General features: G+C 36.2%; 1 protein-coding gene across 8 annotated transcripts in view; it reads left to right on the plus strand.

Moving 5' to 3' along the window:
• The window catches only part of LOC102216844 (DNA (cytosine-5)-methyltransferase 3A-like), a 61,948-nt gene extending 42,172 nt beyond the window's left edge, over positions 1–19,776 (plus strand). For 5 of the 8 annotated variants that reach the window (XM_023347990.1, XM_023347997.1, XM_023347991.1 and 2 more), the window contains 15 exons: positions 951–1,098; positions 1,701–1,844; positions 1,980–2,024; positions 2,303–2,382; positions 3,876–3,988; positions 5,538–5,721; positions 7,196–7,280; positions 13,701–13,846; positions 14,934–15,024; positions 15,097–15,245; positions 15,687–15,772; positions 15,873–15,945; positions 16,128–16,246; positions 17,134–17,202; positions 18,807–19,776. In XM_023347990.1, the coding sequence (XP_023203758.1) occupies positions 951–1,098; positions 1,701–1,844; positions 1,980–2,024; positions 2,303–2,382; positions 3,876–3,988; positions 5,538–5,721; positions 7,196–7,280; positions 13,701–13,846; positions 14,934–15,024; positions 15,097–15,245; positions 15,687–15,772; positions 15,873–15,945; positions 16,128–16,246; positions 17,134–17,202; positions 18,807–18,948 (1,674 nt within the window). In that variant the 3' untranslated portion in view covers positions 18,949–19,776. The remainder of the gene's footprint in view (positions 1–950; positions 1,099–1,700; positions 1,845–1,979; positions 2,025–2,302; positions 2,383–3,875; positions 3,989–5,537; positions 5,722–7,195; positions 7,281–13,700; positions 13,847–14,933; positions 15,025–15,096; positions 15,246–15,686; positions 15,773–15,872; positions 15,946–16,127; positions 16,247–17,133; positions 17,203–18,806) is intronic. The other 3 variants (XM_023347992.1, XM_023347993.1, XM_023347994.1) reach the window with 3 other exon arrangements.
• The last annotated feature ends 4,809 nt before the right edge of the window (positions 19,777–24,585 follow it).

Consider the following 24,585-nt stretch of genomic DNA (forward strand, 5'->3'; position numbering starts at 1 on the left):
CTGTTGGCCTCTATGATTACACAGAGAAAAAAACTGTGTAAACGTGCAGCCTAATATCTTATGCAACTTGATCTACCGATTTATGCCAAATGTAGTTATTATTGTTGCATCTGTGGAGGTGTGTTTTCCTGTTTTGCCCACATTCAGTGGTAACATCTGAGTCAGGTAATCTATAATTTAGTGGGTGTGTTTTGCAAGTGATGCAGAACTTCTTTCATTCTTTTGTACTCTTAGCAAGATCAATGAGAAATACAATATCCTAAGGCTGCACCTAACAATAACGATTAATTGATTAATCGTCAAAATAATCCAATTAATTGTATAGAAAAATTAGCACATTCTGGAAATTTTTTATTTAAATGTTTTTATATAATATTAAAAACACATTAAAATGCAAATATGCCATTCAGTTCCTGTTTAAAATAAGGAAATAGTTATTTTCTTGACCAAAACGCAAACAAAGCATTTCTTTGGTCTATGCTTGACCACATTTAGCAACGGATGCATCTGCAGCTAATAAAAACCCTTCTAACATCAAAATGCGATAAATTTTTTTCTTTTAATAATTGGACAGCAAAAGGTGATTAATAGAAAACTTTTTTCACAGAATTTGAACCGGGTGAAACTAAAATTGCGCCACTTTATCATATTTACAATTTTCTTTTATTTCATCTTTAGTACAAAATGTATATGTATTGTTGTACAGTTTCGGCTTAATTATGGCTCTGATGTTGTTTGTTCACCAAGTCGCAATCTTTTTTATTTGAGTCTGTATACTCCATTTAGCACTTAATCAATTCCTGAATTAGTTTATGGTTATTTCAATAATCGATTAATCACGATTAATTTGATTAATCAATACTATTCTTGTTTATGTAATTTCCTATTACTGTGAGGCTAAAGATTCTGCAAGAAATAAACATCAGCTCTGTGTGATTGATTGTGCTCAGGTTGCAAGTGTGCGAGCGGGGAGACCAGTTTCCTCCTGTGATGCGAGCGACGAGGCTGAAGGCGTGGAACTTCAGACCAGACAGATGATTGAGTGGGCCATGACCGGCTTCCTGCCCAATGGGCCACAGTCGCTGGATCCTCCAGAAGGTGACCAGCTGCTGCTCATGACAAGTTGTTCGATAATCAATGAGGAAGAAGAGTCAATTTTTCCCAAGAGTTTTTACCCATTATTTGACTGCATGACTGACTGGCATGTGATAAATGTAAAAATTGTTTATTTGAAATATCTCGCGTGAGACCAATCAGCAGTGGTGTTCCTCAGGTGTTCTCTCCCCACTCCACTTCTCTAGAGAGAAAAAAGTGCTTGTTCTATTGGCAGGTAAATTAACTTATAACATCGGAAAAATGTCTTGTTATAAGTTAAATTATCTGGCAATGAAACTGGAACTTTTTCATCAACATTAAGGAATTATTGACTCAAAACAAGTCTCTATAGCTTCCTAAAAAGTTGCTTGTCAGTTAGTTTGTTTTATTTCAAGTTTACTAAGATATTTGCGCTAGAAACTAGACCAAAATTACTTGGTAAGATTTGTGTTTCTGTTTTTTCTGTTTTAAGTGAAAAAATCTGCTAGTGGAAATAGTGCTTTCTGTACTAGTTTCTGGTCAGTTTGATGCTACATGAACATTATTAGAAAATGCTTGTAGGAGGTACTAGAAATCCTGGTAAACGTATGTGTTTTCTCCCACAGAGGAGCAAAATCAGTTTAAGGAAGGATACCTAGAGATGATGCCAGAGCCGGAGGCAGCGTATACACCACCACCTGCAAAGAAACCGCGCAAAAACTCAGCAGAGAAAGCAAAAATCAGAGAGGTGATTGACGAAGGGACCAGAGGTAAAGCCTGCAAACACATTTCATCGTAAATTGCTCCTTCTAGATATTATATCATATTTGTCCCCATGTGTAAAAGTAAAAAAAAGAAAGAGGTTGTCGTTTAACTTTTATCTGCATATTTTATGTGTTTTCCAGAGAGACTCATACAGGAAATCAAAAAGAAAACAAGGAATATAGACGGTAAGGACCCCCTAAAATTAGCTAAATAGGATACATTTGTAGTAAAAATATGTTTTAGTTTCATTCAAGTTACTTTGTTACTAAAGATTTCCAACAGCAGCTTTTAGAACCTGATTTACAGCTGCTATAATCCTCATCAAGCTGTCATTGCTGGATAATTATTTCCTCCTTCTATAAATATGTGACCTTTTTCTTCTTTCTTTATTATGGCCCAATGAGTCCTTTGTTAGTTTTCAGATACAACTCAACCATTGTGTTGGTTTTCTGTGTTTGTCCAGATATCTGCATCTCTTGCGGAAGCCTCAATTTCTCTCTGGAGCATCCTCTCTTCCTGGGAGCAATGTGCCAGGGCTGCAAAGTAAAAACAACAACTCTTCTTTCTCACATAAGATGCTATTTTGAAGTTTATTTAACAGATATATATTGCAGTGATTTATTTAACCTTAACTGGGTTCTGACTGAGTCTTGTGAAGTCAGAAAAGTTTGGCTCTGATCTGGAAAAGTATGAAGGACAAAAACTGAGAGCAGAAAAAAAAAGTATTTGACATGGATCATTTTAAGCTACAGGGTTTTATTGATCTTAATCAGGATTTTAATTGGATGTTTTTCTATTTTGAATGCCATGCAAAGAATTATAGGTATTAAATATTAAAAAGTTTTACATTTGAAATCTACAGGGTTTTTTTTTGCATCTCTACGCTTCAGGACTTATCCTGCTGTCTGGTTTTTGCAGGTTCTTTGTCAAAATTATGAAATTATTTAAGGTGGTTTAACTTGAAAATGAAAGTCCACCTGCTGCCTGGAAAATGCAACTAAAGAAAATTCTTTTGGTTTTAACTCAGAAATTAAATTTCATGAAGTCGATTTAACAACAGGAGACAAGTTATCTAAACATTGTTTTTTAAGTTCATTAATTTTGAATTGTGTGTTTTAACTTAATGCTGCCATTTAAACCAAATAATTATTTCACAATATGCAAGTTAAAAAAAAACTGCCCTCACCTGGTTAAAGAGACACATTTCTCTATTGTTTCACTCACAATATCAAGTTAAAATAACAGCATATTTTACTTTAGAACAATTTAAATTCTTGTTTCAAATTGCATGAACAAAATTTCTGATCTGATGATACATTTTATTAAATTCAGCTCAAAACAGGACATAAAAATAAACACTTGCCTTAATAAAACACAAGATTCAGATCAATGTAACACACTTCCACCTCAGGATATAAAAACACGCCGCTAAGCATTCTGGGAAATAGGTCCCACTTCTGTGTTTTTCTTCTTTCGGTTTTTTTAAGTGCTAAGCTAAAAACCTTTGTTTATTCAACTCTTGGAGGTTTGACAAAATTAGTAAAACGTTAACACAACGTACTGCTGTAAGTTTATCTTTCACAAACTCACACATTTAGGTTCAAAATCTAAAACTAGCTTAATTTATTTGACTTAAAGAGCAGCAGATAGAGGTCCTGTGGTGGCGCAGGGATTAAGCAGAACCCACATAAGGAGGCCTTAGTCCTTGACACGACCATCGCAGGTTCGATTCCTGGCTTGGTGACCTTTGCCGCATATCTTCCCTCTCTCTCTCATTACCCTATTCTCCTGTCATAGCACTTTGAAATAAAGGCCACTAAAGCCAAAAAGCATCTTTGAAAAATAAAAAATAAAGAGTAGAAGATAGTAGACACAACTATATGGGGCTCAAATGTTTTACACTGTACTTCTCATGTTTGCATTTTCCTCATCAAAGTTAATTAGATCGACAAATAGTGATCAATTTTAGCTAATGGCTGCTTTTGGAAATGGAAATAGTTGCTCTCCTGTCCTGATTCTGTGTTTTTCCTGCGCAGAACTCGTTCCTCGAATGCGCCTACCAGTATGACGACGACGGCTACCAGTCCTACTGCACCATCTGCTGTGGAGGGAGGGAAGTGCTCATGTGTGGAAACAACAACTGCTGCAGGTCAGCAACAGAGCAGTTCTGCGCTGACATGCAGCAGCTGCTTCTTGTGGCCAGGACATGGTTTTAGATTTCACTTTTACGGACAGAATTTATGCATGAATGTCAGGATCTGATTTGTGGCTGTCTTTATGTGGAACTGGGTCAGCCAGCTCATGAGGAACAGATTTATTTACATGAATATGGAGTACACAGTTGATTTTAGCGTGTTTGTGCTGAACTTTCACAGCAGAAATCAGAAGTAACAATAATAAAACTGAACTCACTGATGTGTAGTGCATGGTAAACTACTCTGTAAAATGTTTGAAGGTGAAAATAAAAGTTAACCTGCTGCCTTTAAAATACAAAAAGTCAATTATGTTTTAGTTTTATGTTGGTTTTAACAACAAGACCAATTTATCTAATCTTGAATTCTGAGATGTTATGATTTAATTCTTTAATTTAAGCCAAATAATTATTTCACATTATGCCAGGATTCCCATCTAGTTGAACCAGGATACATTTCTGTATTATTTTCACTCATATTATCAATTTAAAATAACTACTGGTACTTATTTTAAGTTAGAAGAATTTAAATTCTTGATTCATCTAGCAGGAACAAAATGTCTGATTATGCATTTTACTAAACATCACACTGAATTCTGCTCAGAAATACTTATTTGAACACAGTTTCTATACTGTTTGAAAATATTGTTCTCAACTACTGTGAATTGACAGCTAAAAAAAAGTTAAATAAAAAAAATTATTCATAAATGAATGAATTTATGCTGCAACACAAGATTCAGAAACATGCCGCTAATCAATCTGGGAAATAATTCCAACTAGAGCTGAATCTAATGGTTGTTTTAGGTATTGATTAATCTGTTAATGATTCTGACGATTAATTGATTAATTGGATTAAAAAAATTGGCACAGTAAGCTAATATTAGAAAAACATTAAAAGATGCAAATAAACAAACATTTTAATTCACTTTAAATAAGAAAATAAACATTTTATTGATTAAAATGGAACAACATGGCATTCCTTTAGTGAACGCAAAGGAAGAAAAAATACTTCTCACATCAAAATGTGAAAAGCTCAACCCTCTCTGGCTGAATTAGCATCAATACAGTGTAGAGCTGATTTGTTCATATCAAAAGTTGATTAATACAAGTTTTTTATTTCACAGAGTTTCAAACCAGTTGAAGGTAAACTATGCCGTTTGAGCTATGGATATTTACAACGTTTTTTTATTTAATCTTAAATGCAAAATGAATATATTTTTCATACAGTTTTGGCTTAATTTCTGCTCTGAATGTGTTGTTCCTTCAGCAAATGGCGTTTTTTAGAGTTTGAATATTCCAGTTAACGATTAATCAAATTAGTTGACGATTATTTCAATAATCAGTTTATCACGATTAATCTGTGAAGACATTATCCTCATGATGAGTTTTGTGTGTGTGTGTGTGTGTGTGTGTGTGTGTGTGTGTGTGTGTGTGTGTGTGTGTGTGTGTGTGTGTGTGTGTGTGTGTGTGTGTGTGTGTGTGTGTGTGTGTGTGTGTGTGTGTATAGGTGTTTCTGTGTGGAATGTGTAGATCTTCTGGTCGGCACCGGCTCAGCGGCAGCAGCAATCAAAGAGGACCCTTGGAACTGCTACATGTGCGGACCCAAGAGTATGTACGGGTTACTACGGCGACGGGACGACTGGCCCATCAGGCTACAGCACTTCTTCGCCAACAATCATGAGCAGGAGTTTGTAAGTCTTGTTCTGCGTTAACTTAAAGCACATCAGTTATTAATGGTTTCTGTGAAAATCTCTAGATATAATCTGAGATTATGCCAGTTGCAGTAGATGGTGGAGCTGCGACACATTCATTGATTGGTAGTCAAACAGACTGCAACTAATCATTATTTTAAAATGATTTTAGATTGATTTAATAATCAATTATGTTAACTATTCTATCAATTGACAATTAATCGGGGAAAAAATGCTACATTCTGAAGATTCTTTATTTAACCACTTAAGCTTACTTTATACTATATTAAAAATACATTAAGAAGGCAAAGGAACAAATAATTCAATAAGTTTTTAAATAAGAAAATAAACATTTTATTGACTAAAATGCAGCATCCATTTAGAGAATTTGAACCAGGTGAAAAACTGTACCATTTGAAGAGTTTTGGCTAAAACATTTACAGACCTAGCTGTTTTTATCTTAAATGCTAAATATACGTATGACAGAGGTGTGTCAGCGGACTGGCAGGCTCGGTTAGATGACCTGAGGGCCTCAGTTTGGGTGCATTGACCGTGTGTTGCAGTGCTGGTCTGACACCCCACGTCAATAAACAACGTATTCGCCCACAGCCACAATCTTGCCATCCAAGAGATGCAGAGTAGGAAGGCAATGGCGAGTAGCTTGATTTTCCCATAACTTCTGGACTATGGGGACAATAATGGGAAGCCTTCGCCCATCATTGAGATAGATTGTTCTGAAGGCGTCGTCGTCGTCTTGGCCTATCACAGAGGTCCACACGATCTTGTGATCCCATTCCAGGGTTCTGGACCTGGAAGCCACAATACACGGCAGGTCTTCTCGGCCATTGACGCAGAATATTGCCGTTACTTCACTGTAGTGAGGGTGTATATTCTATAAATGCTGTATGCTCATCATAAATCATTAAACACAATCATCTTTAATTTAATTCTTCAGACATTATCTTTTTTAAATAATCATCTAAGCTTCATTTATTAACTTTAAATTCATCATTTTAGTCATACCATGATCCACATAGCATTAAATCAAACACATGATTACTCATTTTATAATCATCAGTAAATCAAAATACAAGATTACTTATGTCTCTCAGGTTCTCATGATCTGCTTTTTGTGTCCGCTAACCAGGAAAGATCTCACCAATTCATGCCAGTTTTCACAACAATATATTTTGTAGAGTTTTTGGCTTAATTTCCTTTTGTAACACTCTATGTAAACAATTAATTGATTACTTAATTAGTTGACAATTATTTAAATGAATCTGTTAATTGTTTCAGCCCTAAAGAATTCAGTATTCATCTCTCAAAGCGTATAAAGTCTAAGTGTTTTATATTTAACACCAAACAGAGCATTTTTAAAGGGTTGAACATAGTTAAACTAAAAATAAAATTAATTTGTTTCCACACTTTTATATGACTGTCTAATTCTCTCTTCCTCCTGCTACCTGTCTTACAGGAACCTGCCAAATTGTACCCTCCAGTTGCAGCAGAGAAGAGGAAACCAATCAGAGTCCTCTCCTTGTTTGATGGCATTGCCACAGGTTTGCATATATAAAGCTGCAAAAACCCTAACATGTAGTTTCTAGACTATAAGTCGCTCCAAAGTAAAAAGGTGCGTTCACACCAGCCATGTTTAGTCCACTTTAACAAAAATCTAGTTCTAGTTGGGGAGTTGTGAACGCATAATTGACCAAATAAGCGAACTTTGGTCCTCCTAAAAACCTTGGTCTCTGTTCGCTTAAAGTGAACTCTGGTGCAGTTTGAATGCATATGTGAATGCCAAGCGGACCAGGACCGCTCCAAAAGCAGGAAGGGGACTACAATGCAAGCATTCTGGGTAAATACAACCAAAACAGATGAAAAGACTTCCGGGTGAGCAAGCAAGATGGCGACAGCATAATCAGGTGGCTCCCCGACATATTATTGAAAATCACAGGTTTGACGCAAGTGCGGGATATAAAGTAACTTAAAAGTGGGCCGAAATGCCCAAGTTTAAATCAAAGAGCACTTTGCAGTCTCGACATCTAATGTTAAGAGAGGAAGAATCGAACGAAGACGACATGGCTAACCACTCGGGCCTGGATGCTTCACTAGCGGCTAACGATTTAGCTAACGAGACAGCTAACCTACAAACTATTCTCGAAGAACTAAGAGAATCACGTCGAGAGAATAGTGAGGGCTTCCGAGAGGTTAAAGAGGAAATAAAAAACGTAAACAAAAGACTGGACGAGGCAGAAACGCGCATCTCGGAGGCGGAGAACAGGGTTCAGCAGCTCGAAGAGGTAGCATTGAAGCTAAGTAAAGTGCAGGACGAACTCGAGGCTAAGCTGGTGGAGCTCGAGGGGAGATCGAGACGGGAAAACTTGAGGCTCCACGGCATTGCGGAGGGCTCTGAGGAAAGCTCACCATCTTTATCAGCTTTCATAGAGAATCTACTCAGAGAGAAACTGGATATCCCGACATCGCTCGACTTGAATATTGAGAGAGCCCACCGATCTCTGGGTCCCAGAGCTCCACCTGAAGCCCCCCCACGTTCAATAATAGTTAGGTTTGCCACATCCAAGGTCAAAGACGAAATATTAAAACGAGCCTGGCAAAAGAAAGGCTTCATGCTGGGAGGGAAAAAAGTCATAGTGGATCACGACTATGCTCCAGACGTGTTAAAACGGCGACGTGAGTACCTCGAAGTGAAGCGGGTCCTCAGAGAAAAGAAGATTAAATTCCAAACCCCGTTCCCGGCCAGGTTGAGAGTTTTCTACGAGAACAACACATGTGTCTACAACTCTGCGGCAGAAGCTACAAAAGATATGGTGAATCGAGGTTACCAAATCACTGTCATTCAGCCATCTGCCACGTGGGTCGACAAAATCAAGAGCACGATGTGGACCAAGACGGGAAAGAATGACAAGGATCATCCACGAAATGGAGCGCGGGAGGAATATAAGAAGAAACTGGATGGGTTTAGAAGAGGACAAGCACAACCATAGGAGCGGATGGATCAAGCATATCCCGGTCTGTTTTGTTTTGATTAATAATGCTTCATCTCCTTTGACGTTATTTGGAGTCGGGGACCACACCACCTAGAAAATGGGACGCCATAAACAGGTAACGCCACCAGGGGGCCCTTCGCAACTACGGAGTTGCGCTGGTTTTCCCTCAAAATCGCTCACAAACTATAACATCACTAAGGTCATTAACAAGACCAGAAGAAAGGAAGTCTTTAAATGGACACGTGTGAACTTAATTTACAATGCTAAAATGTTCTGTTTGTTCTCAGTTCTTTGTTTGAGTAGTCTAGGGTTGTCACCTATTTCACTTGCTTGGAATTTCCATCGATATATAATCCAATGACCTCATTATCTCCACTGCGAATTGTAACCTACAATGTAAAAGGAGTTCTTAATCCTATAAAAAGGGCGAAAATATTGGGAAAGATGAAAAAGGAAAAAGCAGAGGTGTTATTCCTCCAGGAAACCCATCTCTCAGAGGTAGAGCATAATAAACTTAAAAGAATGGGCTTCAATCAGGTTTTTAGTTCATCACACAAAACAGGTCGTAGAAGGGGAGTGGCAACCTTAATATCTCAGAGGATCACATTTGAGATGATCCATGAATATAAAGACAAGGAAGGCAGATACAACATAGTAGTGGGCAGACTCGAGGGACAAGAAATTACTTTTATCAATGTATATGCTCCGCCAGGTTCGGAGTGGTTATTTTATAAACATATTTTCGACATGATGATAACTAAATCACAAGGCTTAGTAGTCTGCGGTGGTGATTTTAACATAAGACTAAACCCCTCTGAAGATACCTCTAAACAACCCAGAATTAACAGCAGCTTAGACAGGAAGATCAGGAAGATGATCAAAGAGCTGGGGATAAGTGACGTTTGGCGTGAATTCAATCCCAGAAAGAGGGACTATACATTCTACTCTGCTGCTCACCATACATATTCAAGAATTGATTACTTCTTCATGTATAATAAGGACGTAGGACGAGTAGAAAAATGTCATATTGGGCTGATGGACCTCTCTGATCATTGCCCACTTCATATAGAAGTAAATGTGAACAAAACAAAAACCCCGTTCTTATGGAGACTTAATTCTAGCATACTCAAGGGCAGAATTAAAGAGGAGTTAAGGCAAGAAATTCAGACATATATGCAGGACAACGACAATGGAGAAGTCTCTCCTGCAATATTATGGGATGCATGTAAAGCTGTCCTGAGAGGAAAAATAATTGCAAAATCATCTCTTATAAAAAAAACTAGACAAGAGAAATTAAACAATTTAAAACATGTCTTGACCAAACTAGAGGGGAAAAATAAAAACAAAGTAGATCTACAAATTACACAAAAAATAAAACAAATCAGAGATGAAATTGATCATGAATTGCAGACCAACATACAGAAGAAACTTTTATTCCTAAGGCAAAGTTACTATGAGTCTGGCCCCAAGTCATCAAAATTTTTAGCATACAGACTAAGAAAACAACAAGAGGAAAGAACTATATATAAAATTAGAGAACCAATGACTAATAAAGTTTTATATGACGGTACAGAAATAAGAAAATGCTTTGAAAAATACTACCAAAAATTGTATGCCCTAAGAGAACAAGAAGGAATGGATGAAGCTAACACACTACTGAACAAATTGTTACTGCCCACTGTAACAAATGAGCAAAATGAAAGCCTGACCAAAAATATAACGCTTCAAGAAATTGAAAAAGCAATAAATAACTTAAAATTGAACAAATCACCAGGACCAGACGGATTCAGCGCTGAATGGTATAAGATCTATTTAAAAGAGCTGTCTCCTGTTCTTTTGAGAACATTTAATTGGGTTTTAAATGGGGGGCAAATTCCTCCCTCCTGGAGGGAAACAATGATTACAGTTATCCCAAAGGAAGGTAAAGACAAACTAAACTGTTCGAATTACCGTCCAATTAGTCTACTTAATCAAGACTATAAAATCTTTACAGCCATATTAGCTAAAAGACTAGAACATGTTCTTCCAGATATAATAAATTTAGACCAGACTGGATTCATAAAGAAGAGACGTACCAGAGATAATATTAGAAGAACCCTAAACGTGATTAATCATATTAAGAGGACTGACGAACAAGCAATAATACTGGGTCTAGACGCCCAAAAAGCATTCGACACTGTAGACTGGGCATTTTTATTCAGAGTCTTGTCCCAATTCAACTTTTCCAATAAATTTATAAAGATAATTCAGGAATTGTACAACAAACCTACAGGTAGGATCCGGATCAACGGGGGATTATCAGAAGAAATAAAAATCGAGCAAGGGTGCAGACAAGGATGCTCTATATCCCCATTATTATTTGCCATATTTATTGAACCTTTAGCACAATGGATTAGACAGAGCACCAAAATACATGGCATTAAGATAAATCATATTGAACAAAAATTAGCGCTTTTCGCAGACGATATCTTAATCTACTTAGCAAAACCTCGGGAATCCCTCCCAGAATTACATAAAACCTTGATAGAGTATGGGAAATTTTCAGGTTATAAACTGAATTCCCACAAAACTCAGGTTTTGACATTCAAATATTCACCCAATAATATTGATAAGGAAAACTTCAAAATAAATTGGGACATGGACTCAATAGTATACCTAGGAGTGACCATTCCTAAAGACCCAAGGAATATTGTCTCAGTAAATTATGACCCATTAATGACTAAAATAAAAAACGACATATCCAGGTGGAGCCTGTTACCCTATCTGGGTCTCATGCAGAGAATAGAGGCTATCAAAATGATGATGCTGCCAAAGCTACTTTACTTTTTTCAGTCACTACCAGCAGAACCAGCCAAATCTATGTTCCAAGAAATTGACAAACTGATTTCAAGATTTATTTGGCAAGGGAAACAGCCAAGGACTAGATTTAAAACTTTACAGTTAAATAAAAGTAAAGGAGGTCTCTCACTCCCAAATATGAATAACTACTACAAAGCAGCACAAATAATCCCATTGGTGGAAATGTGTGACCCCTCATACACAGCAAAATGGAAGGAGATTGAATGCAAAAGCATTGGTGTCCCCTTGCAAGCAGCAATTGGAAATATAGACTTAATAAAAGACCTTAAACAACTCAATCCATGTTCAGAAACAGCAATCAAGACCTGGTCAAAATTAGTAAGAGAAAATAAAGAGTCATGTTTACCAATCAGGTGGATAGCATATGATCAAGATTTTACCCCAAATAAAACAGATATTACTTTTAAAAAGTGGATCGATAAGGGCTTGGTAAAATACAATGATTTATATCAAAAAGGTTGTCTGAGGACCTTTCAAGATATCAAGCAAAAATATGGCCTTGATAACAGAGACTTTTTCCGTTATCTACAAATCCGTCATTATCTAGAAAAAACAAACAAAGATAAGCTAGACGGAACATTTGTCGACATATTGAACATCTTTCTAAAATCGTATCAATCAACCCCCGTTAATAAATTAACGTCTAAAATGTATAATGAACTACAAAACTTGGCAGGGGGGAATACACTATATATAAAGGAGAGATGGGACAAGGAAAGGAACAGTCAAATTCACATTGAGGACTGGTCGGACATTTTGAATAACTGTTGGAAATGTACATCATCACTAGCCTACAAGGAATTTGCTTGGAAGACTGCTACACGCTTCTTCAAAACACCAGCTCAGAGGGGCAGAAATGCAGACAGAACATGCTGGAGGTTATGTGGGTCGAATCAAGCCGGCCACTTTCATATTTTTTGGAGCTGTCCTAAACTATTTTCCTACTGGGAGACAATTAAGCAAAGTGTAGAGTTTGTTATTGGGGTCAATCTTGTTCTGAGCTTTGAGACGATGTTCTTGGGCAGACGACCAAACTGTGTAAAGGGATTCTATAAAACATACATGTTCAATATAATGCTTACTGCCAGCAAGAAAGCAATCACTCGAAAATGGATGACTGATAAAACACCCACACTACAAGACTGGATAAACATCATCCAAGACATTCGCAAGATGGAGGAACTGACATTTGCACTGAAACTGGAGCGAGACAGATTTGAAAGATCCTGGACCCCATGGCAAACTTTCATGGACTCCAGATCTGAAAACGATGACAATGAGGTGACACCCACTGTTTTTTAGCTACTCTATTCGATGTATACTGTTTTACAGTTCAGGAAAGTTTTTATGACGTGGTACCAGTTTGTTAATTCTTTTTTCTCCCCGTTCCTCTGAGAGGGTATGGGGCGGAAGAAGGAAAAAAAAAAAAAAATGGAACACTAAATACCGGTGGTAGGATAACCACAGGAAGGGGTATGTTGTACGGACCAATATGTTAAACTGAATGGATGCTAGTATATGTCTGTACCACCTTTTGGAAATGGAGGAGATACACATCCTCCGTGTTGTTCCATAATAAAAATTTGAATAAAAAAAAAAAAAACAGATGAAAAGTCTAATGGTAGCAAGAGAAATGGTTGTGCTCTTTTACCAACAACCAAAGAGAAATACTACAGCTGGTAAAATCTGACGTTATTCCATTTTTGTTTACATCTTGTGAAGAAGGAAGTTGTGAGGAAGACACATGTTTTTGTGTTGTTTCTTCCTGTGGTTCTTGCTGCAGCGCCACCACAGGCGAGGAGGGAAATTTTAATTCATTTGATCGGTTTGACCCAATGCAGTGTGAAAGAGAACATCAGCAGTTGATAATGTAAAAAATGTAGCAATTTTGATTCCCAGTCAAACCAGTGTATCCGACTGCCAGGTGTGAAAACACTTGTCAGAAAAAGCATCATGAAAGGTACAAAGAACATACAAGTCGATCCGGAGAACCAGTTGCACGACCAAACAAACTGTCTGAAAAATACAGTAGTTTTGGACTGATGCTGATAATTTTCTGTAGTTGTGTCAAAGCATTGCATCTGTTTTTCTGCTCTTCTGTGTTCTGCCCAGGCCTGCTGGTGCTGAAAGATTTAGGCATCCAGGTGGACAAGTACGTCGCATCGGAAGTGTGTGAAGACTCCATCACTGTCGGAATGGTTCGGCACCAGGGACGCATCATGTACGTTGGGGATGTACGCAATGTAACCCGCAAGCATGTAAGTGAAGGATTTTCACCTTTGATTTAGGGCTGAAGCGATTAATCAGATTAATCATGATGAATTGATTATTGAAATGATCATGAAGAAACCGATTAATCATTAACTGAATTATACAGACTTAAAAAGGACATTTGCTGAACAAGCAACATAAACAGAGAAATAATAATTAAGCCACAAAATATAGAGTGGCATAGTTTTAGCTTCACCTTTTTCAAATTCTGTGAAAAATCTTCTATTAATTACCTTTTTCTATCCAATTATTAATCGGTTGATCGAAGAAATAGTCAACAATCTAGTCCTACACTGTGTTGTTGTTAGAAGTATTTGTTTTGCTGCAAATGATCTGAGTTCAGTAAAGGAATGCCATGTGATCGCATTTCTGGCAATAAAATTAAATTTTTTTAATTTAAAAATCGAATTGAATACTTTAATTCTGTTCAATTCAAAAATACTTTATTTATCCCGAAGGGAAATTTAATTTATTTATTTACGTTTTTTCACTGTATTCTTAAAATTGTCTAAAAAAGGCTTCAGTGAAAATCTGCCAAATATGCTATATTTTTAGACGATGAATCGATAGCAACTAAAATGATCATTTGTTGCACTTGTAATCAGTTTCATCTTGATATATCAATTATTGAAGTAATTATCAACTAATTTATAAATAGATCATCATTAACTGGAGTACATAGGTTCAACAAAAGGCAATTCAGAGCAGAAATTAAGCTAAAAATACACAAAAGATATACATTTTAAGATTAATTAAAAATAAAACTTTGTTAATATGTTCTACCAAAAACTCAGTGCATAGTTTTAGCTTCACTTGGTTTTGCTATGCAATTTATTGATGTAAAGTCTGAGAAGTGAGGTGATTATTTGCATTTTTAATGTATTTCTAATATTGTAGAAAAAGACTTAAATGAAAAATCTGCAGAATGTGACCTTTTTTTTCTTTTTTTTACAGATTAATTGATTAATTGCCATGATAGATTAATCAATAAATACAGTAGTTGTTGCAGTTGTCGGTTGTTTGATGAATCCATGTTAAGGCAGAAGTAATCATCGCTCTGTTTTCCTCTGTCAGATCGAAGAGTGGGGACCGTTTGACCTCGTAATCGGAGGAAGTCCTTGTAACGACCTCTCCATAGTCAATCCTGCGAGGAAAGGCCTTTTTGGTAGGCTGAGCCGCATTTTAGTTTGACTTGAGAAATTAAACATTGATTTAATCCCTTAATCCTCTGCTGCAGAGGGCACTGGGCGGCTGTTTTTCGAGTTTTACCGTCTGCTCCACGAGGCGCGGCCCAAACCGGGTGACGAGCGGCCGTTCTTCTGGCTCTTTGAGAACGTGGTCGCCATGGGAGTCAGCGACAAACGCGACATCTCACGCTTTTTAGAGGTATAGCATCCTCGTCTAGGTGCCCTTTATTCTTTATTTGCTCTTTTTTTTCTTTCCTTTTTTTCCTTCTTTAGTTCATTTCTTCCAGGTTTCCTTCCTTTCATAAGGTTTTTCTTCCTTCTTTCCTTCATGTCGGTTTCCTTTATTCCTTCTTTCCTTTCTTCCTGATTTCTTTCATTTTTTCCTTCCTTCCTGCTTTTATTTCTTCCTTCATCCTTCCTTTCTTCTTTCTTTCTTTTTCCTTCATTCCTTCCATCCTTTCTATGACTGAATTTACTTTTTAGTGTTTAAATCTTGTTTTTTTGTCCATTTCCTGTCGTTCTGATCAGACTGATTTTAACCTCGTCAGACAAAAACATTTTTACTAAATAAAGTTAAAAAGTGATCAGTTAGTCCTGCTGTCCGCCGCGTTTCCTGACATTACTTCCTGTTTCCTCTCAGTGTAACCCGGTGATGATCGACGCCAAGGAAGTCTCTGCTGCCCACCGTGCTCGCTATTTCTGGGGAAACCTGCCCGGCATGTCCAGGTGATGCAGCTCAACTCTTATTACTTTTATTTATTGGTCATTCATTTAGTAGTCTCTTAATTTAAATTACACTTTTCTTTCTCCGTCTTTTTATATAAAGTAGACCTCTGACGCCGATGGCAAACGACAAACTGGACCTTCAAGAGTGCCTGGAGCACGGCCGCACAGCTAAGGTTTGTGCTCGCATGTTTATATTTCTATGCTTTTTACTCATCCTTTGCAATTTTTGCAACTTGTATAGACTGCAGTGCAGCGTAAAGAGACAGTCTATACAATCTTTTAAGATATTCTATATCTTATTTATGTGATTAAAAAAGGATTCATGTGTCTGTTTGTTTCTGGATGCAAATTCCAGTTTGAGAAGTTGCGTACCATAACGACACGCTCCAACTCAGTGAAGCAGGGGAAAGACGAGCATTTCCCCGTCTTCATGGACAACAAGGAGGACATCCTCTGGTGCACAGAAATGGAAAGGTATGTTGGTGTTTACAAACCTCACAAGGTATGGCGTGTCCAGAAATTTATTTTATTCAGTTCGAACTCCATTAAGTTAATTTACAAAGCACATATTTATTACAAATGTCGACTCAATGCACTTTACCAAAAAAAAAAGAAAAACTCTTGACTCTACTCTGGTTCCGAAATCTCGCTCTAATTATGTTAGCATGAGTTACATACTAGTACATCTCTCACAATTTCATAGTGGTTCTAGTCACAGCTCTGTATGTGCTGTATGTTCTTCACAAATCCTTGTACACAATCATTTCTTATTTTAATTCATCATTGAATCAGTTATTAACTCAGATACATGCTTATTTATTATATAATCCCCATTAAGTCAACGTCAATTCCTAATTTATAATTATTTTACATTAATCACATGATTAATCGTTAAAGCATACACATTATCACTCGTTATATTTTATAATCATCAGTAAATCAAAATACAGGGTTACTTATGGCTCCCAGGATTTCATGATGTGTTTTCTGCAACGACCTGGATGGATCTCACGTTTCCACGCCAGTTTTCACAACAAGAGGCAGAACAGAAAGCGGAAAATGAAAAGAGGAGGAATATCTTGTAGGGATGAAAATAGCTTTTTAAAGTCATTTAAAGACAGTAGGTTTAAGCTGTATTTATATAAAAAATAAAATAAATAATAGATATTTTGTTGTTTAACTAGATTTTGAATTATAAAACAGATAAATTGTAGCACTTGTGATGTGTCTGATCAGATGCAGTCAGTAATCGCTTCACAAAAAGGAGATCAAATTTAACATTAAAATGTCATGTTTTTTTATTTCTGTGGTTTGCCTGCTGCATTTTTAAACCCACTTAACACAAAGTTCATGTCGTTCAGCGGTGAGGATGGAGAGAAAGAAGAGAAGAAGAAAGAGACAGAATCAGGACAGACAGGGGAAGGCAGCAGGTTGGTCTAATAAAAGGTGGAAGTGCAGGAAAAGCCACTTAATCCCAAGCTATTCATTTTAAATATTATTTATTATTAATTTGTTTAAACTATTAAATTGATGTGACTTCATGTGCAAAGTGCAAAGAGACGACATGTAACAGTTTACTATTTATATTCTTCCATGTTGTTCAGATCTCATAGTTTCACATTTCCGCAACAGTAAATGACTGTATGTATTCAGTCCTGCTTCTCTTATATTATTACTAAACTGATTTTTATTAGTTTTTGATTGAATTGATCACCTGCAATAATACAATTAAAACATGAAATAAAAGTCTGGTACTTTATAATTCAATGTCTAAATCATATTTTCACCTATGATGTAACAACATACACCTCAGAAACTACGAAGTTTTGTTTGTTGGAAGAATTTTAATTTCTTTCCCTAAAGCTAAAAATAAACTGAGTTGCCACTTTGTACTTTGACAATTTTTACTGGTGTATTGAAAAATTGTATAAAAAACTTTCATTTTAATTCCATTTTTAGATAAAAAAAACATCAAGTTTTTACAACAAGGAGAAACTTATCTCTTCAATTCTATATATTAGCACATAAAAACAGCTAACAGTATTCTTTCAAATTGCATTTATATTAATTTGAACTCTATATAAAAGTTGTAACTTTGTCTGAATCTTTCAAGGTTATCAAGAACCACTGTGATGGAGCTATGCGTGGTTTATTTATTTATTATAAACATTTTCACATTCACAATTCAAACACCAATATATGTATTTAGATACATATTTGTTTGAATAAGAGGTAGGAAGAAGTATAAACTTATATGATCCTGTTTTTTATGTCTTATTTTACACATTCTTTATTTAAAGAAAAATAAATAAATAAAATAAAGAAAACAAAAAAAAGTTGATGCCTTAACTAATAAATAGTATGTTGTGATAAAATCTGAGATTTTATTTTTTAACCATATCGCCCAGTGTTAGTTGCAATGAAGATAAAACAAAACTGAATTTAACCCAAGAATTGTACTCAAGTAAGAGTAAAATATAGCCATCGAAGTAATTACTCAGGTAAGAGTAAAAAAGTATTTGGTAATAATGCAAATTAGTAGCATTTGATCAAATGATCAAAACAATCATTTGATATTAAAAATTACATTATCAGACAGATGTTATGTGGAAATATTGGTATTTTAAAGATCAAAATGAAAATTATTCATATAAATACTATAGTTACAAAATAACAAAATCAGACAAAAGGAAAATTTTTCCAAATCTTTTACTGAACTTATGAGACTTGAACAAAAACTGCAGGTGTGTGTCTGTGTCTGGTGGATCTTTGTGTAAAACATGTCTGTGTTTCATTCAGAGGGCAGAAAATCCAGACGTTTTACTCAAGTAAGAGTAGCAACACTTCGTAATAAAATTACTCAAGTAAAAGTAAAACGTAGTTAAAATACTCTTAAAAGTAATAATAATAATCTAAAAAAAAGTTACTCGAATAAATGTAACTAGGGACTACCCAACTCTGAAAACAAGTAGTTAAGAGTTTTGTTTCAGTTTGTCACATGTGTTAAACTTTTCAAACGGCCTGATTGTTTCAGGGTGTTCGGTTTTCCCGTCCACTACACCGACGTGTCCAACATGAGTCGTCTGGCGAGGCAAAGGCTGCTGGGTCGTTCCTGGAGCGTCCCCGTCATCCGGCACCTCTTCGCCCCGCTCAAGGAGTACTTCGCCTGCAATTAATTACAAACCGACTCTCTCTCTCTCTTACACACACAAAGAGACACACATGCTGGTAACTACAAACAGAATACAGTTAGTACATGAAGGTTGGCTGATGCAGAATGACAGACTGGACAAACACACATAAATCCTCACAAGTAATGTCAAAGGACTGCTCCCCCAGATCCTGTGTAGACCACTGGCTGACCTTAGTTCCCTGGTGCTACCCTGCTGATTTATACACACAAACACACAGCTGCAGGGTTTCTGTACTGTAACTCATATACATATACTTCCTGTCCAACCTTGAAACTGATGTCTTCTGGCTTTACTGTGCCGCAATAGCTGGGGTTAACCTCCAGGGGGCACAAAAGTAACAAAGATGCCCCAGCTTTCAGTTTTTAATATCTCTTAATGCATAAACACACCAATGACTCCTTCTGCTGTAATATTTAACTGTATTAACGCTTAGTAACAGTGGAATGAACACAAATACATTAAAAAAACACACACAACAGTTAATCCTCGTGGTGCTAGTCTGGTGGTGATGGAGTCCAAACGGTGCCACTTAAACTCAACACTTCTACAGTTTTTGGTGCTCTTGGAGGCTCAACAGTCTCTGTTTTTTAGTTGTTGTTGTTGTTTTAGTCACTGAATTGTTTTTATTTCCCTGAGTTAAACTAAACATGTTCATTTAGCAGAAAAAAAACAAAAAAAGGTGTAAACTGTAAACATTGGGACCATACATAGTGACTTTGTGTATGAAAAAAGTGGGAATAAAATTTCTTTGAGGCAGAGCTTCTCTGATTCTACAAAAACATCTCCTTGGGTTAATTTATACCAGAAAAATTTGTTTTATGGTCTTCTGTTAGAGGACCATAAAGCAAATTAACATCTTCCTAAAATTCAAAACATTAGGTAGAAGATAAACTGTTCGTTCATGCACACTCTCAAAAAACTAAACTTGATCTTTTTCATGTTTTTGTATTACTAATAAAATAAGTAGATACTGCGGAACTGCCTGCGATGGAGTCAGGGCCAGGGTGAAGAATAAATAAATAAAATAAAATATTGAGAATAAAGTCATAAACTCATGAGAATAAAGTTGTAATATGAAAAAGATTTGGTCTTTTAAGCGTCTTGCAAAATTACAAGACATTTTTTGTTTTAAAAGTAAGGAGATACTTATACAACGTTATTCTGGTAATTTTATGACTTTATTTATGTATTACTTTGATTTTCTTCTGGTGATATTACTCCTTTTAAAATTTTAAGACTTTACTCTGGTAATTTTGCGACATTATTCTGGTAATCTTATCACTTTATTCTTGTAATATTCTGACTTTGTTCTTATTTTGCTGCAACTTTATTCTGGTCATTTTATTTTTTATTTTATTTTTATTAGCCTGGCCCTGTACTTTGTCGTAATCACCAGAATAATGGATAGATTATTGTTACTAAAATAATCATTGGTGCATTGCTAACTGTCCCATAGTTTTGCAGTCAACAGTTCTGTTAGCAAGTATGTTTGTGTAATTCTCCAACCAGCGCCATTAAATGAGGTTTAAAGTCATCAATTTCTCCTTTCAGAACAGCTCTGCCTCCAAGAGATTTTAAACTGAAACAGTAAAGGACTTTAGGATTCAGTATTGTTACTGCAGCAGCGTTTAGATTACCCTCCTGTTATGGTGCAGCTTCTCTCGTGCCTCAACTCCAGTCATTGCTCATTTTTCTTTCTGTCTGGTCATCGAGTTATCCAGGAGTTGTGCTCACAGAGATCCACTTTGTGCTTTAGTTACGACACAGCAGCATCCACGGAAATCAGAGCCCGACTTTTACTCTAGACACTATGCTGGTTTTCTACTTCCTGTGACTGAAACGGATAACCCTGTGTAAATAAAACACCTCTGTTGGGTGTTTATTCTTCCTTATATTCGAAACACAATGGAATAATCCCAGTTTCTTTCTGTTTTAACTGAGATTAACAGATCCGTGAATTGATGGGTGGATTATTTACACAGGGGTGTCTTCGGAGAAAACCTTTCAGTCTGGTGCTTGCGGTCGGCAGTCGACCCTCTTTTCCAGGAAGCCTTCCAGTCCGCTGAACCTTGTTCAGATACCAGCTAACAACTGAACTCATGCAGTCTTTTCGCGGACGCACACGTACACAAACTACATGCACAGCCTCTCAAGTCAACCAGCAGGCTCGGCGTCTTTTCCATCGCGTTTACTCTCCGTTTATACAACCAACCTTCAGGTGCTTTTTAAACTCTTTAAGCTCTTTTTTACAGTGCGCTCACTTTCTGCAGGTCAAAAACAACACACAATCATCTGCCGGACACACAGTGGCCGGCTTTTCTGCTTCTTGTAAACAAAAAACAAACACATGCATACTGTGCTCTTTGCTGGTCGCCTGTTTTACGGTCAGGCTTCCCAGGCGCTGCAGGGTGATTCTCCGCATCGCTCGGTGCTCCCAACCCCTTCCCCTCCCATCGCCGTCCCCCGCCCCCAGGTGCTGCATGTCAGTCAGTGTAATCTCTGATTCCATGTTAGATTAGGGAGTATAATTATAATAATAATATGATAATAATAATTACAATAATAATCTGTTATTGTGTGTGTGTACTGTTCCAGGTTGGTGCTCAGTTCAGTTCAGTCTCGGCCTACAGATTTAGGGGAGAGAGAGGCTAGAGAAAGCATATTTACAGTTAGTATAGTGACTTGTGCTATTGTACTCGAGAATGCCAGGACAAATAGTGGGAAAGATGAGCTGTGCAAAAGTCTCAGACCAGAAATGAGTTGAAACAAGCAAAAGAAATAAAATCAGAAGTCAACCATGTGAAACAAGTGCTTTCCTGTCTCATGAAAAGTCTACGGGTGTTTCCTCACCTGAAAGTCCAATAGACTGTTTGATTGGGGACCAAAATTGCAACATTTGTTACATTTTTAGTTGATTCGGTTCGCTTTCACTAGTTAAAAAAATCTGTTCCCCTCCTCGCCTGTAGTGGCGCTACACCAAGAACAACTGAAGGAAACAGCACAAAATACCTCTGAAGAAGACACTGAGAGCAGCTTCCTTTTTCGTAAAATGCAACCTAAATTGGAGTAGCGTATAAGACCACGACGCTTTTACTCAGCTAGTGCTAGACAAACGTTTGTTTCAGTTGTATTTACCCAGAATTCCCTGCGCTGTAGTTCACTTCCTGCTTTTGGAACTGTCTCCAGTCCACTTGGCTTTCAAACCGCACCAGAGTTCACTTCAACCAAACCGAGACCGGTTTTAGGCAGACAAAAGTTTGTTTATTTTGGTCCGGTTTCACATTCACATCTCCCCAAACGAACCGGACGTTCTAGGCAAACGAACTCTAGTTCAATTAAAGCAGACTAAATAGGACTGGCGTGAATGCACCCTAAAACAAAAATAAATAAATCTTATTTAAGTTGCAATTAACTGAATTAAGAGTTAATTCCAACTCTTATTTAAGTTGGAATAAGAAGTGTTTATGGCATCACCTAATTTTTTAGAACAATTTAAGAGTATACTAAAATTTTAATCCCAACAAACATAAATACTTTCTGTTTGCAGTTGAATTAAGTAAACACTTCAAAATAGGCCAATTAGAAAATGACACATTGAACAAACATTGAACTGTTTTTATGTATTTTTAAAGTACCTTGCAGTACTTTACTGCAGCTCACAGGGAAGGAGTCGTCAATCAGAAGCAGACTGGGAGTAATCTGAAAGATAACACTTTATTTTAGACTCAGGAAGCACAAATATGTCAACAATTTATTCATCTAACCTTAAGAGCTATCATGATTATTTTCATATTTTTTCTAATATGTCATAATTGTATTAAATGAAAGGACAGATTAAATTTTAGGTTGCTATCCATTCATCAAATTTAAAGTAAAAAAAAAATACTATCACTTAACATCAAATTTAGAGTGATTACTGTGTTTTTCAGTCATTGCCAAGTCCTCTAGTTATCAAGAATTTCTATTATTTAACTTTAACAATTTTGTTTGCAAAAAAAAGAGTTAATTGTATATAAATTCTGCCTTGTGTTCTCAATGTAGAGAAATGTAACTTTAAAAATAAGGCTTTTCTTTCTTTTTTTATTATTAGTTTTTGCTGTTGACCATGTGATAACTTCTTGTAGCTTCATTTGTTAAGGATAATTGAAACCACATGCTGATGATTAAAAGGAATATCTAAAATCTTAAGAAGTAAAATAGTAGTTAAATCTTTCTTTAACATCCTTTTTGACAAATAAATAAGTTTTCCACATAATGAGATGCAACAGAAACCAAAAAGCACATTCTGGTTCGCTAAACCCCCCCCCAAAAAAAGTTTCAACACATTTCTGTCTGAGAGCACAGGACGGTAAAAGTGATTAGGAACCCAGTCGCTCTTTCTAAACGACGGGTGACGCGGTGATGATGTTTCTGTTCGCCTATCGACAGCTTTTAGGCTGAGTGATGCGCTGTTTTCAACACATACACTTTGCAAACAAACACATTAGAAACACTTTGTTCAACAGAGCGACGTTCGCTCAGACACATGCAACACCTACAAATACAACGCTGCGGCGCATGCAGACACTCATCTCATGGACTAAATGAAAGATGAGGAGCTTTTAGGAAAAGGAAGACCTGTTGGTGTTTCAAAAGGTGCTAAAATTTTATCAGAAAAATATATTGTTAGGAGTAAAATCAAATTGGTCTTTACTATGACTGTATTTAAGTTGTAGTTGTAGAAAGACACTCTTATGATTTTACTCTTGTATGAATATAAACTAATTAAAAAGGAATTTTAACTTTGTACTTGAACTATGTAAAATATATGTGAATAAAAAAAACGACTGTTTCTTGTGATTCTGTGTAACCAACCTGTGTGCTTATTTAATTTCATCTTTTTATATCACTTTCTGTTTAAGCCTCAATTGATGTTTTGTAAACTCATTAAGAGCAGGTTTTTACATACTGCTAGTTATGATTGTGCGATAAAATTAGTTTAAACTCTCAAAAATGTCAATCTTAGTTTTGAGAGAATTATTCTCTAATTTTAGTGCATTTTATGGTCAAATACTCAGTATTTTCACTGTATTATAGTAAAATAAACAAGAATGTTTGAAACCTGCAGCAGTGTTGATGAGAAAGTTTCTCTAATTTATCTATTGTTCAACAAGTATAGTTGAATCAATAATATTAAATTAGACAAGCTTTTCCAATTTAAGGTCAGTAAGAATTACAAATTTTATATTATTTATATTTGCTAAATTCTCTTAAACAGAAATTAGCTAATACTTTACTTTTTGTTGTACATTTAAAAAAAATAAATTATTGCTTCTGTATTCCCAGCACAACAGTTAGACATATCATGATGTTGCTTTCGAGAAGGTTTAGCAGTTTTACTTTTAGTGACATTATTTTAATAAAGAAATCAGATTTCCGGTTTTTAAAGTGAGTCATCCACGTTTGAGGGGAGCTAGGTGTCAATTAAGTTCACTCTTATTGATCGAAAATGCACTGATCCTCCGACGAAACAAAACGTTATTATGTGTCCAATGAGAGCGAAAAATCATAAAGAAGTGAAATGAGAAAACAGACTCCTTTCCAAGCATTTGAACGCAGCACATCTCCAGAGGCAGTGAA

This window comes from Xiphophorus maculatus, chromosome 15, assembly GCF_002775205.1.
Source record: "Xiphophorus maculatus strain JP 163 A chromosome 15, X_maculatus-5.0-male, whole genome shotgun sequence".
Classification (NCBI taxonomy): domain Eukaryota; kingdom Metazoa; phylum Chordata; class Actinopteri; order Cyprinodontiformes; family Poeciliidae; genus Xiphophorus; species Xiphophorus maculatus.